This window comes from Microtus ochrogaster, unplaced genomic scaffold, assembly GCF_000317375.1.
Source record: "Microtus ochrogaster isolate Prairie Vole_2 unplaced genomic scaffold, MicOch1.0 UNK23, whole genome shotgun sequence".
In the NCBI taxonomy this organism is placed as follows: Eukaryota; Metazoa; Chordata; class Mammalia; order Rodentia; family Cricetidae; genus Microtus; species Microtus ochrogaster.
In genome coordinates this window covers 1,548,877-1,558,485 of record NW_004949121.1, presented here as the reverse complement: position 1 = coordinate 1,558,485, position 9,609 = coordinate 1,548,877, and the positions used below count along the sequence as shown (strand labels likewise).

At 43.0% G+C, this 9,609-nt stretch overlaps 1 protein-coding gene across 1 annotated transcript in view; it reads left to right on the top strand.

The window, feature by feature from the left end:
* Klhl2 (kelch like family member 2) overlaps positions 1-9,609 on the top strand; it is a 117,875-nt gene that overhangs the window by 61,573 nt on the left and 46,693 nt on the right. Inside the window, exon 5 of the mRNA XM_005367748.3 lies at positions 6,084-6,246. Within this exon, the coding sequence (XP_005367805.1) occupies positions 6,084-6,246 (163 nt within the window). The remainder of the gene's footprint in view (positions 1-6,083; positions 6,247-9,609) is intronic.

The following is a 9,609-nucleotide window of genomic DNA, read 5'->3' as shown; positions in this document are numbered from 1 at the left end:
CACCCACCTGTAGTACTGGTGTGATCCTGCTCGCACCCACCTGTAGTACTGGTGTGATCCTGCTCGCACCCACCTGTAGCCCTGGCTCCAGGGGATCCAACACCCTCTTCTGACTTCCATGAGCATGTGTACTTATGTTTGTGTGTGCTTACACATAGGCACACACATACACACAGTTAAAAGGAATCAAGTTTCCACCATATTGATCCACACAAGCAGAGAGCTAATAAGAGTTCAATCTCTATGAGTTCAAGGCCAGCCTGGTTGTAATAGTGAGCACCATGCAGCCAGAGCTATGTAGTAAAATTGTGTCTCAAAAAATAACTAACATAAGTATTTTTTTTTAAGAAAAGGATACTACACCGTATATTCTGTTTAGAAATTGTTTTTTTTTTATTGTGATATGTGTGTCACACAGGAGTGTGGCAGAGGCTTAGGGGCAGGGTGCTTTGTGATATGGTCATGAGGTAATCGGTCAGCTCAGGAGATGGTCACTATGATAGTGGCTTGAGTAAGAGGTCAGGCTGAAAGGATTTTGAGGTAGGACCAAAGAAAAGTCACATGCAGATATGTTCCTAAAAATCATGTGTGTGGTTCTGATTAAGAAGCCCTCCAGATTTATGCATTTTAAAAGGCAATAGCGAATTGATTTCTATGGAGGTTGATTGTTTTCTGATACATGTAGGTATTCATCTAGGACCTGAGAGTCCAGCAGGAATAAAACAGGTTTGATCTCACAGCCATAGCATTTACTCCTTAGGGAGATAGACAGTCAACACAGGGATCAATCCATAATTTGGTCATGAAGTATAAACGTTGTTAGTAACTAGAAGGGACCAAGCTGGTGCTGACGATGCCTGGCTTCAGGTGGACCTCAGTACTGATAGAATCGAGAGAACGAGAAGCCACAGGAAGGTCAGCTCCGTTCACTTCACATTTCTCCTGGAGAGTCACGTACCTCAGGGGGGCGTCTTGGCTTGAGAATGTGTTCTCTCCCACATACACCCTGAGATGTTGTCCTGTACTCCTGTCAGCTCTGTGGGGGATCACGGTGGCTTTCCTTGATGTTTCAAATGTGCCAAGGGTTTTCCAGTGCTGTTGGGTCACTTCTCTCTGTCTCAGTGCCAATGCCACCGAAGCTGAGAAAATGGAAAGTCTCTATCAGATAAATGAGAGGTTTCTGGGAGGTCAAGGAGTCGGTGTAATTCCGCTTTCACATGAGCTGTGCTGGGGCTGCGGATGTGGCCGAGCAGAGCACTTCATAGCATGGATGAGGTCTCCGTTTGAGCCCCACTTCTCCCTCCCCTTTCCCCAAAATGTTTCATTGCTGAGCTGCTTCATTAATCTAGAAAGTTCAGAAAAGCAAATTTTAGGAGAATAAATCTAATTTTTGGATTTTTTTTTTCTTACTATGTAGCTCTGGCTGGCTTGGAATTCAGAGATCTGCCTGCTCTGTCTCCTGAGTGCTGGGATTAAAGGCATTTTTTCTTGTGGTTGTCCATGACAATATATTTTTATGACTTCTAGCAAATCTGAAGATTACTTCTTAGGTGTTCAAGGCAGCACGTACTTGTAATCCTGAGATCCCTGTGGTAGAAGGTGACATGTTTGAGGCCGATATGAACAGTTTGGTGAGACACTGCTACCAAAGTTAAGGAAAGAAACTGCTTTGTCAAAACTCCTGAGTGTTTCTTGTCTTCTAATCAGTAGTACAGTTTACCTTATTCAGGAGAAAATAAACTCTGGTATTATGAGAATCATCTGCCCTTTTATTGACCTGTAAAAATCACAGCAAATATTGAAAGGTTGCATAGTAAATTTGATCTCACAAATCAGGGTTTTACAAATTACAGCCCTTTGCCTGCCATCTTCAGGATTCTGCCATGTTCTGTACTGTGAATCCTAGTACGTTTTTACTTCATTTCTCTATATTGGCTTAAAAATTCATTTTTGCTTACTTGCACTTATGTAAGAAGCTTTATATTGTTAAGGAGAAGGTAACCTTTAACATGCACTCCTGTTATTCTATATTTTAATGTAATACTTTATTAATTCTTTGAGAATTTCATATAATGTACCTTGACCATATTCCCTATATTGCCCCTAACTACTCCTAGATCCATCCCCACTTCCTATGCCCTCCCAAATTTGTGTCCTTCTTTTTCAATTTAAGTACTCATTGAACTATATTGGTACACAACATAACAGATTTTTAATTTGTGTGTGTGCACGTGCACACGTGTGTGTGCACATGGGCATGTGTGTATATGCATGTGTGTGTGTGTATGTGTGTGTGTGCATGTGTGTGGGTGTCCACGGAGGCCAGGAGAGTGTGTTGAATCTACTGGAACCACTGTCCTCTGGAAGAGCGGGCATTCTTAACCTCTGAGCCAACTCTCCAGCGCCTGGTTACATTGTGAACCATGAATGCAGAATGTCTATGTGTTGTCTGAAGTAGCCAGTTAGTATTACTCACATAACAGGCTTGGCTTGTGCTGTATCAGCTGTATGACCTTAGGTGAGTTACACACCTCCAGGGCCCTGCATTGGCTTCTGTATTGTAACGCCAATAATGAGGCATTATTGGCGTTAAGTGCTTAGCTCTCTGCCTGCCTTGATACTCCATCACGGAAGCTACTACGAGTGATTTTACTGAAGTGATTGAGTTTAGCACTGTGACAAAAGGATAGTATGGGATAGTGAGAAATTATGCAAATATTTACATCCCATACCTAGAGATGGTACTGAGGGTGTTGGAATGGTATGCTAAAGGGCTGGTCAGCTGTGTCCTATCTCCTGCTTGCCATAGCATGGCCATATGACTTAGACATTCTCCAGCCTCACTTGAGTCTGGGTTCTTCCTGAGAAGAACGGGAAGCTTGATTGATTAGATCCAAACATTCACAACCACAGGCTGTCAGTGAACTGAGTGAGTCTGGTACCGAGGTGTGTCTCATTTTGTTTTGTTTTAACAAGCTGTTTGACTGTTTGAAAGCTTGGTAGTTTCCTGGTGGTGTCATGAGTTACTGATGGTCACCAGATGTCATATTAATGAACTGGGACAGGAATTGTTTGTTTGTCCCAATGAGGACAATAATGAGGCTGTATGTAACTAATTACATAATTATGAGTTATTTCAGTTTGGTCCTAGTAAAATTACATCACAGAACTAAGGCAGTTTTGAAGAGTTTACTAGCAAGATAAAAATAGTAATAAATGTTTTATATAGTTGACTCATACATTTAACATATATTTACTAAGCCTGAAAACAATGAACTCATTGCTCCATCCATTAAAAAAAAAAAAAAACAAGGTAATCCCTCCTCAAAAGACCTTTGTACCTCTGCTCTCAAGCACGTGTGCAGACTTGTATGTCTATAATTTTAATGAATTTCGTTCTTCAGATAAGCTAGCTCTGGACTTCCTAGTGATTAAATTAAAATCAGTAAAGCAGAGGAAGTAAAAATATGAGGGGCTGGAGAGCAGGCTCGGCAGTTAACAAGGGCCTGTTGTGCTTTCCTGAGGTTAGGAGTACAGATTCGAGGATCCGTGTAACAAGCCAGACGTCCAGTGTATCCAGTGTGTCTGCCACCCCAAAGAGAGTGGCAGAGACAGGATTGCAGAGGTGTGATGGCATCTAGATTCACCAAGAAAAGGAGAGCCCCAGGTTTAGGAAGAACTCTAACTCAAAAGTAATAGGCTGAGAAACATAGAGGAGGACACCTGATGATACCCTCCTGTGGCCACTGAACATATGCACAAGTGCACATGCACGCGTGCACACACACGTACCTTTAAAAAATTTTTAAAGCATGCACTAGCAGTTTTCTTGGATCGTTATACACATGTGTGAATGGGTATGTCTGTTAGAATACACACACACACTGCTGAAATTATTTCACCTGATAATATATTGTAGACAATGTTGTTTGTATAGTTTTTTGTTCCTTTTCATGACTGTAAGGTGTTCCTTGGAGTGGATGGTGACAGTCCTTTACGCAGTGTGATCAGGCCCCACCGCCAGCTTCCACAGTAACACTGAAGAGGGGACTGTGTGCATGTTAGTGAGTCAGTTGCTGAGTCAGAGGAGATAGGCCTTGGCAGTTTGGGTTGAAATAAACAAAATGTTCTTCATGTGAGTTCACCCATCTGTACCCCCACCAGCAGGGTGTGAGCCTGTTTCTTCTCTGCCACCTTGTCCTCCACATCCGGTCTGCTGAGTTATCACTCCCGGGGAGCCTGCTGAGAAGCACCGCGTCCTGGCTGGGGAAACGCTGATTAGATGGGTGATCATTGCTGTTTATTTGCATACATTCCAAAGAGTGAATATTGCTCCGAAGACCACTTTCTACACCATGTGTTTGCCGAATTAAATGGCTGTGTTGTTAAATGTCTTGGAGAGTGTTTTACTTTGCTTCAGAGCACAATTATACCAGCCTAGAAAATCCTTCCAGTGTGAACGTGATCAACAAATTAAAGCTTCCGTGGAGAGCCTTTCTCATAATGTCGCGAACCACACTCGCACATCCTGCTATAGGGTTGGCTATATGTGTTATTCACATGCTGCTTTTCTTCTGGTATCTCTACATGTTCTTTCTGATGGTAGTTAATAGACTTGGGTTAAATCACAATTAGCCCTCTTAGTTGCTGCTTGCTGTGTATAGCATGTATATCCACACACAACCTCTACATCCCAGAGTGATAGCCTCAATGCTTCATGTATGAAAGTAAGGGTAGCTTGGTATCCCCCACAAAAGAAACATGTCTTTCTTCTGCAAATTTAAGTCTTATTACCTAAACCTGGAAAAATCATAAGAGTTATCCATGAGGACTTTTTGTCTTTGGGTTGCAGTGTAGTGCATATTAAGGTAATAATTTTTTTTTTATTTGCACACACTCTACAGTTGAGCTACATCCCAGCCTTTCAAAAGTAACCCCCACAGAAACTTGGAAGGTTATTTTTCATGCTAATGTAGTCTCTTTTAAAATGAACTGTTATTCTGACAGTTGATTTGGGGGACAGGGGAGGTAGGTGGCCTTTATAGGAACAGCAGGAATTTCACCACTTTTTAAATGCTTTTTTTTTCTCCCTAATTTGACTTTCAAATGTGGTCTTTAACATGGCAACATCCTAATTCATTTACAGAGAACAGTGCTCCCATTGCTGACCCATTTGGGAGGAGTTGAAGCGATAGTGGTAGTGTTTATGGTGATAATTATACTTAGGGTCCCCAGAATAACCTGGGATTAATATTAAATTGCTTGGAGTTATTTAAACACAAAGACACACTCATATATATTACCTTCTATGCATCATTTCTTAGCTTATAAGTTATACTCTAGAGAAATTGTCTGCTTGTAGCTTCAGACTTGTGTTGAATTCAAAATTGCTTGATGCGTGTCCACCCCAAGCCCTGCCACCCAGGGAAAGCAGATTGTTCTATTAGTCAAACCGTAGAACTTTGAGCCTTCTGTGAAATGCAGTTTCCTTGTGTTACGTGTCTCTCCGGGCCCACCCCTTCTCCACCCATCCCAAACTCAGTGGCTGCTTGCACTAAGGGAACAGAAGCACTTTTGTTGTGCCATAGCACCCCCTAGCATCCTAATAATCTGGATTTTAAAAATCTCAACGAAGACTGGGGGGATGGCTCAACGCATAAAGATGCTTGCCTGACAAGCCCTGCAGCTTAAGTTCAGTTCCTGGAATCCATGGAAAGGTGGAAGGAGATAGTGGACTCTACAGTTAGCCCTTCTACCTCCGCACGGATGCTGTGGCACACCCGACCCTCATTCCTGTCATATATGTACACACCCACAGGTACCATTCAAAGACGTAAATGAACGTCTTATGTTTTCAAACGAGCCATTAAGAGACTCCTGTGTGATATCTCGGATGTCATGGAGACCTGTGAAAGAATCTGTGGAAATGGCGGAGAATATGAGAGATCGCCATGGTTTCCACAGTCATTTTCCTTTGTTTGTATGGACTATGTGGTTACGGTCTGCAGCCGGACCTGCCTCGTAGTGGGGCGGGGAGAGGGTGCTGCCTGCCGTCACCTGAGTGTCTCTCTTGTGTGTTGCAGGTCCTCCTCCCTGCAGCTGGCCTGCTGCAGTTACAGGACGTGAAGAAGACATGCTGCGAATTTTTAGAATCCCAGCTTCACCCTGTCAACTGCTTAGGAATCCGGGCTTTTGCTGACATGCACGCATGCACAGACCTCCTGAATAAGGCCAACACGTATGCAGGCAAGTGTAACGAGCCTTTGCAGGCAGGGTTTGAGACTGGCGGGAGGCAAACCCCTGAGATCTCTGTGACTCCACAGTGCACTGTGCAGAGTCGTGTCAGGCTTCTGGGTCTGGGTGTAATAAAATTGTGTCTAAAGCTTTAGAATGACAGAACTGCAAAATTGGAACATAGGCTTAGAATTCTGTTTTTAAAAGCAGCTATAGGGCTGGGGGTCTACATGGTAGAACGCTTGCGTGCTAGGCATGGAGCCGTGGGTTTGATTCTCTAGAACCACAGAAACTGGGAGTGTTGGCTACAAATCCTTATGATCCCAGCACTGGGAGGCGGGGGTGGAGGACCAGGAGTTTAAGGCCATCCTTGTATACATAGTGAATTTAAAGCCAGCCTGGGGTACATAAGACCCTGTCTCAAAAAGTAAAACCAAATGAAAGCATTGGGACTGGATGGTAGGCTAGCTTGTTTATGGAAACACTGATGCCCTAAGCATTCTCTCAACTGCATAAGCATATGAGAAAATGTATGCATGCCTAATTAGATTATTTTGCCTTTGTGATGTTTTATACCTTTTCTGCCGTATCCATGGAAACAATTTTTATGGCCCAAAAATCTTCAAAGCACTGAAATCTTGTGTGTAGGACCCGGTTATGGCCTGTTTGTAGACACAGTGTTTTGACTGCCTGTGGTGTCTGCAGAGGGACACCTGTGGCTGCTCTGCAGCCTGCTCCGTGTCCCTGTCTGCATCTAGAGAGAGGGGACTGTTTGCGTCCTCAGATGGAGCTAGGGGCCACAAAGGGAGCTTGTAATCTTTCCGTGAGTTTTTAAACATTAAAAACGCATGTTAAAATGGTTACAAAGAAGCTCCATAGTTTTTCAAACCATCTTCCTGGGAACAGCCTGACAGAGTCTGTGATTCACTGTCAGCTCAGTAGGAGCTGCCTTCCTTTGAGACTGGGTCTTACAATGTCCTCTAGGCTGGCCTCATGCCGTAGCCGCCCTCCTTCGCCTTCCCAGAGTGCTGGGGTTTTGACTATTTCACCTCACTCCTGGCTTGCAGATGCCTTGTTTAGTCGTTTTGTTTCTTGATGTGTGGGGTTTTGCCTGCATATCTCTGTGTACCTACCACATGTGTGCAGTGCCCACGGAGGCCAGAAGAAGGCATCAGAGCCCCATGGAACTGAAGTTACAAGTGGTTGCGAACAGCAGTTTGTGTGCCAGGAATTGAACCTGGGTTCTCTGGAAGAGCAGCAAGTGTTCGTAACTACTGATCCATTTCTCCAGCACTGAATTTCTTTTCAGTATTAGGAATTTAACCCAAGACCTGTGCTAGGCAAACTCTTTCCCAAAACTATAGTATCCCTTTCTTTTTTTTTTTTTTTTATTTATTTATTTTTTTTTACTACAGCAGTCTCACTAAGTTGACTAGGAGTGCCTTGTACTCACTAAGCCCAGACAGGCCTTGAACCTGGGATCCACCTGCTTGGGAGGTTCCTGACTCAGCTTCCTCAGTAGCTGAGGCTGCGGGTGTAAACTTTACAAATGTGCTGAGCTTCTCTGATCCTCCTCCTGAGTCCTGGGATTTCAGGCGCGAGCCACCATGCCCTGGCCTTCTATATAGGCCCAATAATGCCTGTATTTTGTAGGGGGACCACCTCCTGGACTAACTGTCCTTTGTAAAATTGCTTTGGGGGAAAATTCAAGCCGAGTTCCAGGAGGCTGATTTAGAAATGAGCTTTTCAAACCTGTGCTTAAGTAAATTGAGGAGTGTCCGTTACAGGCTGATGCCTAGTAAACCCCTTCATAATGTGAAATTTTAAATTCACTGACGTGTTCCCTGTGTCAACAGTTCTGTTGTTCACCCAAATAGAAAATATTCCTTACAGATGCAGTTCCCATTAGATGCAGTGTATGTGCTTTAAGGGGTTTACATTAGGACAGCAGAGGAGAACTTGTGTGTGCTGAGGTAGGGTGTTTTGCTTGTTTTGGAGCTTGTGTTATGTGTATAAAGCGATCATTGCTTAATGTGTTTGCCCCGGAGTCCCTGCTTGTTGATACTGCGCTTGATAAATGTTGGTTCTCAAAGTGGAGGAGGGGCACCTGGGGAGAAAGTAAAGAGAGATGAAAAGTCAAGTGGCATGTGGTTCCTATGCTGAGCTCGAAGGGGGGGGGGTGTGTGCTGCTTCCTTGGGCCAGAACCAACTGCGGCACCGCTTACTGTGAATCTTATCTGTTCGTATCTTACTTAATTTCAGCCAGGTGGTGGTGGTGCACACCTTTAATCCCAGCACTCGGAGACAGAGGCAGGTGAATCTCTGTGAGTTTGAGGCCAGCCTGGTCTACAAGAGCTAGTTCCAGGACAGGAACCAAAGCTACAGAGAAACCCTGCTTGAAAAACAATAATAATAAATCACAGATTTTTTTTTTTTTGCATACTGCAGACTCTGAAGAAAACTTCTCTGTTTGGAACATCTATGTCTTACTTTGTAGAGTCCTTCATAGTTATCTAGATTTCTTTTGAGAAAAAAAATGACGTCTATAAAATTACACAGAAACATGGATTCTTCACTTTTAGCATGTTATATTTTCATTCAGAGTTTAGTCTTAAAGATTATATTGCTTTTGTATCATGATTCTGACGTTTATATTTGTTTGAGTTTCTTAGGTTTATAGATAACATTTTAAACTAACTTTTACTATGAAAATGTGTATGTGTGTGTATATATATATATATATTGTGCTTCTAATCCAACCTTAAGAACTGTCAACTCCTAGATAATCTTTCAGCTATAACCCTCTTTCCTTCCCCCTCCTCTGTTGTTTTTTCATACGTAAACTCTGGAAAGAGATATACACATAGAATGTCATGTTGTCTTGAAGTAGTTGTCATAGTTGGCTCTTGACTACAGAAGATCCTGTCTCCAAAGAAAAGGGAGAGTGGGGTGGGGACGGGATGACTCAGTGAATTAGGGCACTTATCACCATAAGATACGTAGGATAGGCTCCAAGGCTGCCATGATGAAAGCAGAGGATTGATGCCCCCAGTTTGTCCTCTGATGCCCACGTGTGCTGGAGCATCCCATACAGTAAACAAACAAACAAATATTTTTAAAAGAAGTCACATCCCATGTTTCTCTTTTTGGGTCTGGCTTACCTCACTCAGGATAGTGTTTTCTATTTCCATCCATTTGCATGCAAAATTCAAGAAGTCCTTGTTTTTTACTGCTGAGTAGTACTCTAATATGTATATATCCCATACTTTCTTCATCTATTCTTCCATTGGAGGGCATCTAGGTTGTTTCCAGGTTCTGGCTATTACAAACAATGCTGCTATGAACATAGTTGAGCATATACTTTTGTTGTATGAT